Genomic DNA, 18,808 nt, shown 5'->3' with positions numbered 1-18,808 from the left:
CACGTCGGCTGATACCGATCCGAGCCGATACTGATCCAGGTATCGAATCTGTATTATTATTATTATTATTATTATTACTACAGTGAATATTGCATAACTATAAAGTAGTGATACGTTTCAGGTTTTTTTCTTCAAGTGTGCATTTAAATTAAGCTTTAATTTTGGCAGTAAACTGAGTGAAGCCCTTTAAGGATATATTTGACACATGCGCACTATGACTGTTTTGTGATATGTTTTTGGCACGGTCCGCAACACGTAGCGGGAAAATACTCCGTAAAACCCACCAAGTATACTTTGGCTTTTATGTGTAAAGCATAAAGCAGATATGACTAAGTGTAATATATATGTAGTTGAAGAAAACGTGAAAGTCGTGAAAATCATTCATAAAATCGATTATTATTATAATTATTCTTTTAAGTTTAAGAATCCACTCTCGATTCCCAACCGTATTTTGAATCAGCTTTCTAAGGCATAACAAACGCTTACACACACGAGGTGCTATGATGTTCTCTGCCTTTAACAGAATCATTATTCATGCACTCTATACCCTCAGTGGCTCACTAGGGAACTGGTGTATTCTTACAGAGATGCCCCCTCCAGTTTGCAAAGATGAGCAAGCATCTGTTTGTGCTGGTGGACTACAGCCAGCCCTCTATTCGATACCCGCTGTACCAGCTGACAGAGACACACAATGCAGCAAAAGTCAATCACATTAGATGGAGCAAATCACAACTAAAGGACAGAATGCACCAGTATCAAATGCATCGGCTCGATCAGTCAGCGCAGTTTCCACAGCACCCCTCGTTAATTGAAGGGATTTGCTCAGGTTGCAAATAAGTGGTGATATAACCAGAAAATAATTCAATACAAGTTAAGCTCAATCGACCGCATTTGTGGCATAATGCTGATTACAACAAAAAAAGCATGAATGGAGGTTACAGTGAGACACTTACAATGGAAGTCAATGGGGCCAATTTTTAGAAGGTTAAAATGCAGAAATGTGCCGCTTATAATTTCATAAAAACACTTGTGACTGTAAAGAAGTTTAAATCGCTGTTTTTACGAGATTAAAGGGTTTTCGGCGTTGCGTCATCATGGCAAGGAAGTTGTAAATGAAGTATAATTTTGCACAAAAAGGTTTGTAAGTGATTGTATCACACTAAAATCATCTTAACACGCTTATAGTTTACAGCTTGTCACTATTCTTTTGAAACAGTGAGTATTTTATTTCCCAATGTGCAATGAGACGTCAATCTGCGCACCTTGTCACGTGGCTTGTTGAGCGTGTTAGCGCGGCAACCTAGCGCGTGTGGAGGCTTCATGCTATTCTCCGCTGCATAAACGCACAACTCACCACACGCCCCACCGAGAGCGAACCACATTATAGCAACCACGAGGAGGTTACCCCATGTGACTCTATTCCCCCTAGCAACTGGGCCAATTGGTTGCTAAGGAAGCCTGACTGGAGAATTCTTGCTTTATTTAAGAAAAGGAAAGATGTGTTGAATCTGCTTTTGTCATTTGTATAAAACACATTAAATGTGGTAAAATCACTGTAACACACAGCCTCTTGTGGATTACTGCTTTCATATAATATAATACAATTCAGGCATTAGTAAATACTAGCCAGTTGCACTTATAACTGTTCATACAATGGTATCATGAGATTGGTGAGATCAAATTTAGCTGAAATTACACGCAAGAAGAAAATTGACTTTTTAACGTCTACATGTGAAGCAGGACACCGACTGCAGATGCTGATAATGGATTCAGTGGTTGTTTTTTAAACCGCAGACAGTGAAGAAGAATCACTGCCAGCGGGGCACCTGCACTAGAAATGCTAATGTATTCCAGTAAAAGCGCATAAGCTCAGAGAGTGGCAAATCACTGCCATAGCTGCGCTTTCATATGCCGTCGCTTGTGAAATGCTAAGCCCTAACATAGGCCCAGTGACCCAAATGTTACAAATGTAAAGTTTTAAGAGCTTGACCCAAACCTGAACCTGGCTTGGAGTTCGGGTGGCAGAACAAACTCTTTAAGACAACAGCGTAAACTCCAACAATGAAAGAATTCCTGTCCACTAGCCGACCGCTCGATTACAGCACTTCAGGAACAGACCGGAACACTGTAATTTGACCATGTGCATCAGATTAATTTTAAATCACATTGTTGAATGACTTTAAATGTACTTCTGTCATGTTAAATGTACTATGTCCACTCATCTCTGATCGGAGCTTAGCCGATCACAAATCCCATCCAGCCGCCATTCCAGGTGCAAACAGCTCATTATACTTATCAACAGAACACACAAACAGGCAAACAGTGAGGTGATAACTGTGACGCTGTCTCACACCTTCAGAAGAGGAAGAAAGGTTTCATACTAGTTTCATTTTTAGTATCTGCTGAGTTTCAAAACGTATCTTGGCTCTTTGCCAAAACATACTGAGCTGCATTGCTGTCTACTGCCTACGTAGGCAGCCACCTTCTAAGGGGCCATTCACATGAACACGATTTTGTGTCCAGTTAATCGCAATGCATTCTGGGTCATTCCGTGTCAACTGGTGAAAGAAATACATATGACAAAGGCCAAAATAATAAACGCCATGGACAACTATTTAGAAAGTAATCCATTATTTTGTAAAGGGGTCAGAATGAGTCAGAAATGGTTTTGGAGCAAAACTACAGGTCAAAAAAATTATCTAAGAAAGGTGGCAGTGGTATTATTTTATTTGTACACATAGATAGGTAGGTCTATTACTAAAAGCAGTTGACTTCAGCAACTATTGTTGCATTATATGCCAACGGTGGGAGTCCAAAAATGGGGAAAAACACGTTTTTTTTTTGTTGTTTTTCCAAGGTTGGAGTGCTTGTTACTCCAGATGTATTAAAGAAACCTAAATATCCTTTTAGATTCTGTTTCAGAACAAACTTTTATTTTTGTGTCTTCATTTTTACAACCCTATATGGTTAAATCCCAGAGATATGGGGCTCTCAATGTGGCTTCATGCATAAACGCTTGCATTTTACCCATTTACAATGGTCGAATAACAAACGTGGGTGGCATTTTATGAAGCATGTCCAACAAAACAAAGGTTTGAAGTAAAAATAATGGTCAAACTAGAAATGTACCTTCTTTATTCACATAGAAAACAATCATGTAAAACTATTGATGTTACGCAGTGTCTTGTTGATGTGAGGAGGAGGAAATGGGAGCTGGTTACACAGTCCAAGTCAGTCTTATTTGAACACAACTTGATCAATGCTTTTCAGCCAAAACATAAACAAACTGCTGCTAATCAGCTAAACGGGGAATACAAACACACACACAGGATCAGATCTCTCCCTTCTCTGGGCTTCTCGTCTCACTTTTTATCTCCCCAACGCCGCTCACTGATACAGAACAGCTGTTAGGGAAATTATACACAGGTGCAAGTCCTTCCCATTCATTCTCCCTGGCCTCTCCATTCACAAACCAGTGCTCGGCCACGCCCCCATCACCACAATCGATTTAAATGGGTACCCAAAATGTTCTCCCAATTTGATTTATTTACCACAACATACTTTTTCAAAATCGTCACAGGCCGTTTGTCTGATTTGCAAGAAATTTGGTATGCATCATTTTCAGATGCTCCTAATAAAATATTATCAAAAGGACTTTGATTCATTTAATCGTTTCTAAGATATGAGCGAATACTTTTTTGGGTGTGGCCCATAATCACTTTCTTTAGAAACATTATTAACAAAATCAAAAGCTTCTGAAATTTGGTTGATCTGGCACGGAAAAGCCCTTCTCCGACAAGGACACCTGCAATAATGCTTTAGAAATTGGCTGAAGTCAAAGTATCTCGCAAGGCAGCATAATTAAATGGCCTCACAAGGTTTTTGAACAAATTCAATCAGTGTGCTTGAGTTAGCTGGTTAATATAACACCAAAATCGATCCTTAGTCCTTGCTGTAAAATGACCATTAGAAAGAAAAATCAATTATTTGATTTGGGTCTTTTTATAGGGTTTACCTAGAACAACTCGACACAAGTACAGCTTAAATATTTGCTCTAATGTACATGTTTACTCAGAGCTGAAGACACGTTTATTGACACATTTCACAACTCCACCAGAGTAAACTTTGACTGCTTAACACATCCAGTCCCAGATTATATGACACGTGTAAAACAAAGTAAAACCTTTGCAAGAAAAAAGAAAAAACAACAACACTAAGCACACATATTGAGAGCAATTTGGTCAAGCAAACGGCTTATATGACTAATGAAACCCTACAGATAAAAAGCCGTTGAGTATGACAAAGCGTTAAGAGGAATTTCCAAGTGTGGTAAAGTTCGTTACAGGTCAATCCCACCTTGTGTAGAATCTCTACAATGTGAAACTGACTAACCTGACCTGAAGAACGACTCAAAACACCAGACAAGGGTGACACAGTCAGTGTAAAGAGGAAATGCATATATATATACACACACACTCATTTGACAGCAGGCGTGGTTGTTTTTGTGCCTGTCAAAATATCGCTAGTGTGGATTGGAAAAGAATGTGTTATAGATGCAGATGATACAAAACAGAAGAATTCATTACGGGGGCCATTTTTACCACAACCTATGAAATATGGGGGCATTTTTCCCCAATAGAACCAGTAAGCACCCACCTAGCAACCACCTAGAACATCCTAGCAACCACTTTGCCACCAACAACAAACTAGCACTGTGGCAGCGAGTGATGCACAAATGCTGAATGCTAAGTAATTAACTCCGTGTAGTGTTTTTCTACAGACATGAATGATAACTCAAATTGTGTTATTTGTACACTGACGTTATTTTCATGACAGTTACAGTACGCACATTTTATCCCCCAATTCTCATTGTGATTTCCTCATTACCACAATGTGAAAAACAAAATCTATATTATTTAAATTGTAAAGTGTTTACTGGTATTGCAGTGTTTTATTTTGGTGTATTTATGTCTGATGCTGCTTGTAAAAAGCACTATATAAATAAAATTCATTATTATTATTTACATATACTGTACATCATAGTAGTACTCCCTTGGACTGAATTTGGAACGCCAAATTCTCAATGCGCTCTAAGTCCGTGAGGTGGCGTAGTGACTCGCCTCAATCCGGGTGGCGGAGGAGGAATCTCAGTTGCCTCCGCGTCTGAGACCGTCAATCCGCGCATCTTATCACACGTTACCACGGAGACCTAGCGCGTGGAGGCTTCACGCTATTCTCCGAAAGCATCCATGCACAACTCACCACGTGCCCCACCGAGAGCGAGAACCACATTATAGCGACCACGAGGAGGTTATCCCATGTGACTCTACCCTCCCTAGCAACCGGGCCAATTTGGTTGCTTAGGAGACCTGGCTAGAGTCACTCTATATTCGAACTTGTGACTCCAGGAGTGGTAGTCAGTTTCAATACTCGCTGAGCTACCCAGGCCCCCATTTTGACTGATTATAATTTAAAATAATAACTGTAATAATTACTTGAATGAGAATCATCTCCGAAAACAATGGGAATGGTCAAAGTGAAACGTCCTGACGCGTTACGGTAATGAGAAAACGGGGAACAAACTGTGCTTAAGTGTCATGAAAAGAATGCAACAATGCAAATAGAAATGGTCCTAAATGTAAGGCTTTATTGTCTTTATCGAAAACATAATTTCATATTTTTTGTATTAAATTGGGGTTTAATATGACATGGCCATTTTCTTGACAGGTTTCATAAGAATATTACAGAAATTAGGCCTAACATTTTTATTAAGGGGCAATATTTAGCCACCTGAAATTGATTTTCAGGGGTATTTTTTTACCTTTATGAGGGCATATACTTTTCATCATTGAAATACATTTTCATTCTGAGTATTTAGATTGTTTCCTATAAAATGAAATCAACATCAAATCATCTTTGATCTTTTGTATTCATATATTGAATACTAAGCCTAGAATAAAACCAAGCAGATGATACAAAACAGAAGAATTCATTACGGGGGCCATTTTTCCCAAAACTTATGAATTATGGGGGCATTTTTGTCCATTTCAGGGGCATTTTTCCCCCAATAGAAACGGTAAGCACCCACCTAGCAACCACCCAGAACATCCTAGCAACCACTTTTGCCACCAACAACAAACTAGCACTGTGGCAGCGAGTTACACATGCAAACAGCACTCACATTTGCTCTACATACAAGTCCATGCTATTTATAAATGCATTGTTAATTAGTAGGTTTTTTTTAGGTAGGGAGAGACTTGCATTAAGAAAGACAGAGGACAATTATCTGATCTGTTTGATAAGGTCAGAGGTTATTTTGGGGTCAAGGTCTTGATCCTCAGATATTAATAATTCTCAGACGCACAGGTTATTTTTGTCTGTTACCAGACACCTGCAAACGTCAATCTACCTACCAGACACAACAACAGACCCAGAGAAACAACACGAATGCTCATGCAATTCCCATGCTGGTCTTAGCTGGTTTATGGTGGTCTAGCTGGTGCACCAGCATAGCAATGCTTGGTATTGCTGGTGAAACTGGTTGACCAGCATGGTCATTCTTATGAAGCTTGCTATAGTTAAAAAGCCTGGGGAGAACTACAAACTGACATATGTTTTAGCTCATTTGGTCTTGGAAAAGTTCAATCTTTGACATTTGATTGCAGACTTTGGGATCTTGGCAAATCTGAGCACAGTTTAAGATGTTATTGAGATCTCTCCTGAAACTCTAAGTGGCTAAAGAGGGCATTAATGATCATAATAGATGATTACGTTGCAATTTTCTGCCTGATGATGCAAGTTTGTGATGCTGTGCTTGGTTTTTGTAGCCACACCTAATCTGCACTGACACCAGCAAGCCATTACAAGATCTGACATGTGTTTTCCTTTCAAGGGATAATCGGAACATTGAGCAATTCATCCAAGGAATTAAACTTATTAAAGGAACATTCCAGGTTCAATACAAGTTAAGCTCAATTGACAGCATTTGTGGCATAATAATGATTACCACATATACTAATTAAAAATTTAAAATTAAAATAAAATCAGGGTTCCAGTGAGGCACTTACAATGGAAGTCAATGGGCTCAATGTTGTGTGTTAACATGATTTTAGTGTGATAGAATCACTTACTAACTGCATCTGTGTTCTATGCAAATTTGCAACTTCGTTGCCATGACGATGTAATGTCTTAAACCCTAAAAAGATGACTTAAACAACTTTACAGCTCAAAACAATGTTGTAGCCAGGAAATTACTTTTGGGAGGGCCTCAATAAAAATGGATGGGCCAAATTTTCACCCCAATTTTTTTTTTAAACAATTTTTCCTTAACAACAGAGAAGCGGTGCATTTATACAGTTCTTTCGCACTTTCAGAAAACTCAATTTTTTTTTTTACTCTTTTATAAATAGATATTTTAAGTCAAAAAATAATGACCCCAGGCCCACCCCGGCCCAGCCACTGGCTCAAAATATACCCAGTTTTGACATAAGAATTAATGTAAGTGCTTTTATAAGATTTTAAGCATCACATTTCTGCCTTTAAACCCTCCTTTGTTTGGCCCCATTGACTTCCATTGTAAGTGCCTCACTGTTACCTCCATTTATGATTTTTATTTATTATTTAATGGAGGTACAAGTTGATTTTTTGTTGTTGTTGTAATCAACATTATGCAACAAATGCTGTCGATTGAGATTAACTTGCATTGCTATATGCAGTATATATATATACCATTCATAAATCATAAACAAGGTGCCATGAACAAGGTAGAATGCCATAATTCATGCCCCAAATAAATAAAAAAATAAAAACTGTTACACCAGGGTAGTTTTAATGCATGGCGCGTGCGTTCCTTTGGTCACTCACCGAGCGTCTTGACGGCGATCTGTTTCGTGAGCGGCGGCGGCAGGTTGATACACACCAGATCCACATCATGATGCAGCAACACGTCATCGATCCGGTTAGTGTAGAAGGGCACGTTCATCTCGCGCGCGAGCTCCTCCGCCTCCTCCTGCGTGCGACCCCATAGCGCCTTCACCGAGAAGCCCTCGTTCTTCAGCAGAGGGATGATGACCCGAGTCGTGAGACTGGTGCCGAACACACCCACCCCGGGCAACATGACTGCCGCTGCGCCCTACTGCTCAAACACCTGAGGCGGCTGACCCGAAGGTTGCAGGTTCGAACCCCACCAGGGCGGATTCATGAACTAGAACCATTGCGCTCGTGACCAGGACACCTCATCCAGCAGGACTGATGACGCGCATCTCTAAACGACATACGCGATGATATAATAATATATTCACCACAACATTTGTATCCACTTCAGTATCAGCGCGACTCGCGTTCGCGTCGCATCATCGAGATGGACGCAAACGCATCACTACTGAATGTATGTATGTTTGTATGCGCGTGACGTTTCTGTTTAGATGCAAAATGATCCCGATCCCGTTGCGTTACATCCTAATAGTATTTCCAAAGGCGTCTCGGAGGAGCGTTGTAGCGTCGCTACACCTCTCGCTATCAATATTGAGATCATCTACTGCGGCCGGTGTGGAATTCTGCACTCCCCGTTAACTCCTTCACAACCGGAGAGAGAGTCGACCAATTATACTATGGGAAAGACTTAGCTTATGCATATTAATTACGTAGGCTGACGTTCGGCCAATAGGACTGTCTGATTGGCAGAAAGACAAGTGGGCGCTGGCTTGCTAGCGAATCGCACGGTCTTAGAGGCGTGGCTTATGAATATTAAGTATGACACGCAAACGGGCGCTAAGGTTTCCGAGCAACGTCGGAATGAGTACATTAATATTCATGAGCTCTCTCTTCGCCATAGTAGGATTCGCCAGCGCAAAATGATGCATATAGCTCGTGTGATCACAGCAGGAGACAGTGACTGCAGTGAATGAAAACACAACTCTATAATAAACCAACAATTATGAGATTAAAAACATTTCAATGGCATAGAGGGCACATGCACAGTGCAGTGTATTTTGGCCCTTGACTGGGGGCCCCTGCAACAATATATTACCATCAAAACATCAGAATAGTCAGTTGTTAATGTGCATATTTAATTATTATGACAGCTTTATATTATAAATTATTCCAACATGATGCAATGTCAGTGCAATGATATATTGCACAACATCACAGGGAAATTTCCCTATACCTCTGGGTAAAAACTGTCAATATTCAGACGGAAAATGCAATACCAGTGAGTCAATATCTGCTGTAATAACAAATGAGTTGGTGTGTCCTGCTAGTGTGAATGAGACTTTCTACCCTATAAGTTTATCTTTCTCTCTGTGTGTGCACAATGATTTAATCAGATGCACATGCTGCTGATTTTGATGTGATTTGCATGCGAGCGAGGGACAGACCCTAAAACACACCTGGAATGTGCGAGAGAAATAGATGCAATGGGATAATTCTGTTATTTTCAGGGTTGATGTCACTTTGTAAACATAGATGAATTTCAGAAGGATTTTTCAGGCAAAAATGAGCTTTTGAGAAGGAATAATTTGGAACCAATCTTAATGGTTTGTTTGTAACTATAGGGCAGATTTCACATTGTTTATGCACGTAAAACCAAATGAACCCAAAGAACAAATATTGACTTTTGATGAATGTTTCTGGAGAGACAGCTGACCTCAGACCATCAAGAGTCAATATAGTCTAGATAATAACTAACTGTTCATGTAATACTGTACACAGACCAATGGCGTGATAATGGTATAAATAGTGTGTGTGTGTGTGTGTGTGTGTGTTTGGGAGGGTTCTACGCCCCTGACCCAGACAAGCTGAATTCAGAGATACACTCATGTCTCAGTTTACCATGATTGTGAGGACATTACCATGTGTAGCGCCACCTGCTGTTGGCTACATGTCAAGTCTTACAAAGTAACTTAAAAAAAAAAATCTAAAATTACTTGATTCTTCCACCCTGTTCTGTTTTGAGGAATGGGAGATCATTTATTTTTGTTGGTGCTTTTCAATTTAATCAGTAAAACTGTGTGTTGATATAGTGTAATGATGTTGTTATTGCAAAATTAATTTAAAGGCATTCTCGGGGTTCAGTTCATATCAGTGGACAGCATTTGTGGCAATAACGTTGACCATAAAAACTGGTTTCGACTCGTTTCTCCTTTATTTAAAACAAAGAAATCGTGGTTACAATGATGCACTTAATGGAAGTGAATGGGGCCAATTTTTTGAGGGTTTAAAAGGCAGAAATGTGAAGCTTATAATTTTATAAAAGCACTTACATTCATTATTCTGTTGAAACCCATGTATAATTTGAGCTGTAAAGTTGTAATATTGTCTATAAGTTCACACAGATGCATTTGGAAAGTGATTTTATCATCCTAAAATCATGTTAACACACATGTTGTTTATGTCACAGTGAGAATTTTAACATTTACAGATTAAACCCCATTGACTTCCATTGTAAGTGACTCACTGGAACACAGATTTACACTTTTTTTAAAGAAAAGGAGCGACCAGTCATAATTATTTTTGTGGTAATTAACATTATGCCACAAATGCTGTCTTGTATTGAACCCGGAATATTCCTTTAATCAAACAGTTATAGTTTTAACATACTTTCAAAAAATAAAAGGGTAAAAATATAGGTAAATTAAACCAAATTTGTCCTTATTACAACTTCATTCTGATTTCTAAAGACTGGTTTGAAATCATGAGATTATTTATGATTATTTTAATGTATTGACAGACATAGTTTTTAACCATTATTAACACACGTACACACCAAAAAATAAAATAAATATATATATATATTTTAAGATTTACGCATTAAATTTCCATAAAAAATTGCAACCAACGTAATAAAATAAAAAATATGTTAATATAAAATTTTAAGTTATTTATTTATTTTTTAATTTAATTTTGTTGATGAAATTGAAATGTGCAAATCTTAAAAGAAAGCTAAAACATTTTTAAGGGTGAAATAAAAACAATCTGCATATTAGTTTGTAATAAAAAATATTAATTGAAAATAAAATAAAATGAATATAAAAATGTATTTAATTGAAAATGTTTCTCGTCAGGTTTTTATACAAACATTAATAGTGAAATTAAAATTATATTATATATAAATATCCATAAATATCCATATATATATATATATATAACTATGGAGATAATATTTTTATAATTTATTACAAATATAAAAAGTTAAATTATTAACTTATTATCTTTATATGACATTTACTATTTTCCTCACATAACAAAATTGGGTCTTTATACATGAAAATATGTTGTCTTTAGATTTTAGATAGGGGGTCCCACATAAGGGGTTCGTCATATTGAGGGTCTTTGGCATCAAGAAGTTTCAAAACCCCTGATCTGTATATATGTCACACTATCTATAAGTACATTTACTGTACATTGTCTTTAGAGAGTTTACTCAAAAGCTCACTGGTGGTAGCATCATTACCAGAGCAACTTCTTATTCCTGTAAGAAAAATACAATTAACCAACAAAACAATTAAGACACAAACGCTCTGACATAGAGTAGCACTTTTATTCAAATAACTCAGAGGCACAAATTTATCTTAAAGGGAGATCCTTCACTACATACACCCACGAGGACATACCACAATCTGTGATGATCAGAACACATTCTGATGAACCTTCCACAGGTAGAGAGTACTTCTGATAGGGCAGTTCCTAGATCAGTTTTACCCCTTTAACAATCAGCAGAGCAGAGGAAAACTGACCTAGGAGCAGCCTCTGGGTGAAGACGATCTCCTGACACTCGTATCAGATACAATACATTCAGATGCATTGAACAGACGAACACACACACACACACACACACACACACACACACACACACACACACACACACACACACACACACACACACACACACCCCTGTGGTCTATCAAACAGATGCTAATCTGAAATGGCCAATGAGTTTTATTTTAAAAAGGAAAATACAACACTGGACGTGAGTAAAACCCATCACACCAGCCAATTTGAGGTAGATGACACTGTGTGATCTATGATCAGACCCAAACGGAATATGCACACTTTTTAGGGATTTTGTGCCGATTTTGAGGGACAATCTGTGGAATTCTGCGGCATTGATTTAATTAGTATATGTTAAACTGAGCTTAAAGTGCCACATTACAGTGGGGGAAAGTAAATTACTCAAAATAGTAATCCACTACAAGTTACAAACTACTACTCTAAAATTGTATCAGAGTATTTACGGATTACCTCGCGGGAATACTAATTAAATTACTAACTGTGTTACTTTAAGTTTTAAGTTACTTTCTAAAACGGTTTTCTTTTTTTCGCTCAATGAATTCCAAATAATGTCTATATTTTATACTTGTTCATTTGTGTTGCCGCTTCAGCTGTCACAAACACGCAAACAGACGTAAATATGAACATAATCCACATTTTAAATGTAAATAAATAAACAATATGTGTAACCCCAGTAATGTACTCAAATGTAATCCCCTTAATTCAAATCAGTACCTGTAATCTGATTGCAAGGATTTAAATTGTAATACATTACACTACTTTTTTGACTTTGCGATTTGTAATCGGATTACAAACAATATTGCAACAGGGTCAAACAGTCTGAAGAAATCAACGTTTTAGGACTTTAAACCATTTAAAACAGAGAAATGTTATGATGTAAAATTAAAAATAAATATTTAAGATTCTGCACAATTTCTAGGTCACTAATCAAATAAATACATTTATTATGTTAACTCATTTGTGCAAAAGGCAACATTTCCTTGCTCACAAGATGTCCTATGTATATGGTGTAACCATTTCAATGGATATATGCATAAAACTTTGTGTATTACAGGTATTCGTCTTTTTTGCGGAAACTCAGGAAGCTTTTTTCAGTTCTGTGGGTGTTGATTTTGTATGGACTCATTTTCTGGACTCATAGAATCACATTACTACACCTGCATTTTTGCTAAAGGATTTTTACATTAGTTATTTGTATCGTGGCGGTTTCTTGGTGAAATGAACACTAGAGGTGCAACAACAACACTGACGAGTAAAACGGCAGATTATCAGTTCATAAACACTCACTTTTCGGTCCACACAACACTATCTTATCTAAACACATTTACTATAGTGCATGACTAGTGAGGACAAGTCTCAGTTGCCTCCGCTTCTGAGAGCGTCAATCCGCGCATCTGATCACGTGACTCGTTGTGCATGACACCGCGGAGACTCACAGCATGTGGAGGCTCATGCTACTCTCCACGATCCACACACAACTCACCACACGCCCCATTGAGAGAACCACTAATCACCACCACGAGGAGGTTACCCCATGTGACTCTACCCTCCCTAGCAACCGGGCCAATTTGGTTGCTTAGGAGACCTGGCTGGAGTCACTCAGCATGTCCTGGATTCAAACTCGCGACTCCAGGGGTGATAGTCAGCGTCAATACTGGCTGAGCTACACAGTCCCCATATTTGCTTTTTCTGACATTATTGTTAGGTTTAAGGTTTAGGGTAGAGATGTCAGTTTTGTTGATTAACAACTCAGAGCGTTGACAAAAACGCATCTGTCTGGGACAACGTTTAACTCGCTTTTAGCACCACACAGTGGACATTTCACCTCAGAACCGCTGCGATATGTGCAATGAATCAAGTAATGCAATTCTGCAAAATGCCGCCACAGTCGCGTAGTTAACTTGAGATCAGGCTGAGCACACTACACAAGAATCTCCAACCTTGAGGTGCTTTTCAATGTCCTAAAATTCACTACATCTTCTGAAGAGAAACGCAACCTTCAATTCAGTCACAGTGCAGACATTACATCCTAAAACAACACAAATAAGAGGAACTACAGTAACCATACCGATTACAACAGCCTTCTCTATGACATCACAATGTAGGAAAAATACATTGTTCTCATAACAAAATACAGCAGCGTTAAAGTGGGGTTCAAAGAAACTGTCAAACTCAATCCATTGAGGTGTGCTCTGGTTTTCTCAAGCCCTAAGGGTTCAGAAGAGTAGTCTTTCTATGCCTTTGCATATACTGCACACAGCTGTTGAAAACAGCTAATATCAGCCGGTTGGAGCCATTCCAACGTCCATTACTAATGTAACCCACCTAGGAAGTGTCCAGAGTGACATTTCCACTACACTTGACAGCATGAATGAACTTTTCCAGTTTCCTGTCTTGTATTCTTGGCACGTGTCTTCCTATAATTCTGAATGATCAGATTAAGAGGACATTAAAACGACTTAATGTACATGTTAAATAACATAAACTGTATTCTTGCGTCGTTAACTGGTCCACATTGAGAGAGAAAATGCACCATAATCACAGTCAATCAGAACAAATGTGCTATTTGATATACATGTGGAAAGGCATTTTAGACCGACGTGTGTCCTCACTCGACGTTGCATAAAGTCGAACTCTTCTCAACTCTGTTGCAACGTCAACGGATGCCCATGTCGCCAGTTTGGGGTGTAACCTGATAAGTAATTAGTTACAGTAATCCAATTACTTTGAGTCAAAATGGAGTGCAAGGCATTACAGAGTTACTAACTCACAATTCGTTACTTTAAGGTACATTATTTTGGCTATTACCTTATTTCATATGCACAATATATTTAAAATTGAATTATTTTCATTTCTGTTTGCATTTCTATGACAGCTGAAGAGTCACTAATAAGTCATTGTAAATAAGTAACACACAGGACTTGAGTGCAACAATGAGCAAGGAGGAAATATAGACACTATTTTGAACGTTTTCCCGAAAGTAGAACAATTAGTAATGATTACCAGCGGATTTCTGAGGCTTATGCCAAGTTGGAACAAACATTTTGCAATATATATATATAGATATATTATAATGGTACAAGTGCCCGTCAAATGTGATGGCTATTATCACATATTCATTATATTAATTATAAAATAAAACCCTTGGTAACTTGATGCTTTGTTAGGCCAGTGAGGCCTTGGTGATAAAAACAAGTTATTGCACACGCCATATAATAGAGTCTATTCAGTAACGTAACAATTCTGACCACAAACAACATCCACACGTTGCACCGCCAACGATGGCTAGACAATTAGCCAACGCGATTAGCTCAAACATTTCCTTGATATCAAAATAAACACCACGTCTTTACACATCTCTGATATGGATTGGTTACATGGCGGGAAAAAGCGCATTTTAATGACCGCCACCTGACTCATTAAGTGTGGATATTAGTTTGGGTATCAAGCGACAATTTGAATCGAAGCTAACGTACGGAAAGAAAAAAAGCATCGCAGAGCCACAATGGAGACTTGCCAATGGACGCGCTACGGATGAATCAATATAAAACGGGTTTAGCGCTGTAGACATTCATTTAGCATTAGCTTTGTAAGAAATGTTCAAACGTTTGCATTTGAAAAACTTGGTTCTGTGACTCGACACAGCAGCTATTAACAACATTGTGCGCTGCACATCATTCAGCACTAAAACAGACTTTGGTTATGAACACTGAAGTCGGATTGTACGCACCTTTCTTAAAACCAAACGAAGCAGAAATCAACAAAGCAAAAAAGCAACAACAGATTATGTTTGTATGCACATTGCCACAGGCAAATAGATTGTACGAACAATTAAAAGAAACGGATGAAACAAGTCAAGTCAATGATCATAAATTAAAGTGTAGGTGCCGGTGGTCTTCTCGCCACTCATCTGTTCCGTCTCGCTTTTTACTGGTGCTTCATGTGGGCTCTCTTCGCAAGGGCCAAAAACGTCAACAAACTCACAGCTGGGCGTAATGGCGCAGTATGCCTGACGCCCGGCTGTGCTGTGAAAAAAAACAACGTAATTCTTGCCGGCAGAGCATGGGACCACACTTGATTTTATGAATATATGGTGATGACCTCCTGGCCACCTCCGCGCACCAACAGGACCCGATTGAGACCCTCCATCATAACCTCCAGAAACTCCATGTCTGAGAGGCGTCAGTCAAGGATCAACAACATACAAACAACACTTTATAGTTGTTATAGATATGACTATGGGTTCAATACAAGTTACGCTATATCGACAGCATTTGTGGCATACTAATGATGACCAAAAACAAGTATTTTGACTCATGAAGCACTTACAATGGGAGTGAATCGATCTGTAAACGCTAAAATACTCACTGTTTCAAAAGTATAGCCACAAGACATAAACAGCATGTGTGTTAACATGATTTCAGTGTGATAAAATACTGTATTAATCGCATCTGTGTGGAGTTATATCCAATATTACAACTTTGTTGCCATGACGACGTAACACTGTGTACCCTGTAATCTTGCAAAAATGACGATTTAAACAACATAAAATCTCAAATAAAGCAAGTTGTAACAGAAGAATGAATGTCAGTGCTTTTATAAAATTATAAGCGTCACTTTCTGCCTGTAAACCCTCCAAAAATGGACCCCATTGACTTCCATTGTAAGTGTCTGAGTGAAATCTTTATTTGAGCTTTTTTTTTTTTTAAGTAAATGAAGGATGAGGCAAAATGTATTTGTGGCAGGGCGGAGGGCGGGGCCGGATCATGATCCTACGCACCCGGTCCCGTATTAGGCTAATCAAGCCTCCGAGGTATAAAGGTCAACGCAGAGCGACAGTGAGAGAGAGAGAGAGAGAGAGAGAGATGAAAAAAAAAAAAACTCTTACTCGCCAGTTCTCCGATACGCTGCAGCTTGTTCCTCGGCCACTCCTCCACCCTTTATCGGACGACAGCCACGCCTCTCCGGGCGGATCCGAGGCAGTCCTCCAGCCCCTGGCGGATGGAACACCCCGCCGTGTTCTCGGGGAACAGAAGGGGTCCTCTCGCTCCAGGCGGTCGCCAGTGAGCCCCTCCCCGCTCGCGGTCGGCGGTCTTAAACCCTGCCGCGTTTCAGCGGCCGGTAGGCGACTCCTGCGCCCCTGCGGCCCTGACCGCTCCAGGCGGTCGGCTAGGAGCCCCTTCTCCCCTTGCGGTCGGCGGCCATCGTCCTCGTTCAGGCGGCTGGGCTCCTCGTCCCCGGGCAGATGGCCGCGGCTGCTCCGCTGAGGTGGACGGTAGTGGCGAGAACTCTACTAAGGCGTATCCTTCCTCCTTCCCGGGCTTCGGCACCAGTGTAAAGGGATTAATGGAAAGGAGGAGGCGAGAACCGGCTTTTCAATATAAATAATAGTTTTAATGATAAACTCAAAAGACCACATAAACACACACATGACGGACATGTCCGTAAACGATCTCTCTCTCCCGCACGGCCCTCTGCAGTCGACCTTTATACCTCGGAGGCTTGATTAGCCTAATACAGGACCGGGTGTGTAGGATCACGACCCGGCCCCGCCCTCCGCCCTCCGCCAACATTATACCACAAATTCTCGAGATTTTGCCTAAATTGTGCTGAACCCGAAATAATCCTTTAGACAAATATATATAAATATATATAGCAACAAATGCTATTTTAGCACGTGGCTAATTCAATCAATCAGATTTTACAGTCAGAACAATCTGTTTCAGAAATAAGAGTTTTGCAAAGGTTTTTGGAAGGATACAGTTTTCATCGCCGCCCCGGTTCCTCGGAGGTCCAGGCATGTTGAGGAGGACGAGGTGCGCCCCCTGCGACTTGTTGACCACCACTTCATTCAGTTTCACAGCTGTGTGCATGCAACGCACGTTAGACTGGTTTCTGTGACAGAAAGTCGAAACAAAAGAGATCTTGATGTCTGAATTGCAGTTTCACATTCCTGTCCACTAACAACAATCAAAATGTAAATGTGCTTTTTGGCTCGGTACTATTTGTAGCATGTCAATGTATGTTAACTTAACTTAAACAATGATGATACCAGTTTAAAACTGTAGGATTTGGCTCAATTTAATTAAGTTTTGGAAGTTAAAGCAAACATTTTATTCAATATATTCTACATTTCTTCTGAATGTACTGTAAAGTACCCCACACATATTAAAGTATGTTTTATTTCACCTAAATTAAAGCATGATATACAGTACAACATATAGTATCTTATAGTTATATAATAAAGCCTTTGAGCGTGCACAGCATTAAGATGCATGCATGGCATGAAATGCACATCGCTTTAGCATAAATGACATCACGAGCACGCACAAGGGTCAAATTAAAACTTGTGTTCTCAAGCGCCACCTGGTGCCACCCTATAAACTGTGTTTTAATAAACAAACATGTATAAACCAAATACAACTAAATACAAAAATTTAATTCAACTATAATCGTGTTATCATGGAAAATGTCATTTAATTTGAAATGTGTCCAGTGGCATAAAAGCTGAAGAGCTTCCAAAAGCACAAGTTTTCCTGCAATATGATACAGCTTCATCATTCTACACACTAACAGAGATGCCTTTAATTCAAGCTGTGACGGATACAAAGGTATGTAGGATGTTAACGCACAAGCATGCTTGCACACATATCAGAAGCACAGACGTGTTTATGAGGCAGGACAGCGAGTAAACAAACACACAGACACAAACAGGACAGAGAAATGCCACTTACAGACTCTCCCATTCTCTAGAAGGAGAAAACAAGACAAAACAACAGACACAGATGCTTAGACGCTTTCTCCAGCGAAATATTCCACATTCACTTTAAGAGAAAATCACGAATGCTGTCTCAAAACTCAAAGTGTAGCTTTTTGTATTATTTGGCATATTTTGAGAGATTCATTTTTTGAAATAGAAAAAGGAAAAGTGTCTCGCTAAAATAAACAACAATATTCTAGTTTGAATTACATGAAACATTAGAGTGAATCTCACAAACATGTCAAGACATTGTGCAGG

General features: G+C 39.1%; 1 protein-coding gene and 1 pseudogene across 3 annotated transcripts in view; both read right to left on the bottom strand.

Moving 5' to 3' along the window:
- LOC127634940 (glucose-fructose oxidoreductase domain-containing protein 1-like) overlaps positions 1 to 8,566 on the bottom strand; it is a 39,458-nt gene extending 30,892 nt beyond the window's left edge. For all 3 annotated transcript variants that reach the window (XM_052114706.1, XM_052114707.1, XM_052114708.1), the window contains exon 1: positions 7,864 to 8,566. In XM_052114706.1, the coding sequence (XP_051970666.1) occupies positions 7,864 to 8,116 (253 nt within the window). In that variant the 5' untranslated portion in view covers positions 8,117 to 8,566. The remainder of the gene's footprint in view (positions 1 to 7,863) is intronic.
- A 2,933-nt stretch (positions 8,567 to 11,499) lies between these two features.
- The window catches only part of LOC127634929 (solute carrier family 12 member 7-like), a 79,987-nt pseudogene continuing 72,678 nt past the window's right edge, over positions 11,500 to 18,808 (bottom strand).

The sequence above is a fragment of the Xyrauchen texanus genome, chromosome 42, assembly GCF_025860055.1.
Source record: "Xyrauchen texanus isolate HMW12.3.18 chromosome 42, RBS_HiC_50CHRs, whole genome shotgun sequence".
Taxonomy (NCBI): domain Eukaryota; kingdom Metazoa; phylum Chordata; class Actinopteri; order Cypriniformes; family Catostomidae; genus Xyrauchen; species Xyrauchen texanus.
This window is presented reverse-complemented; position numbering and strand designations above follow the sequence as displayed.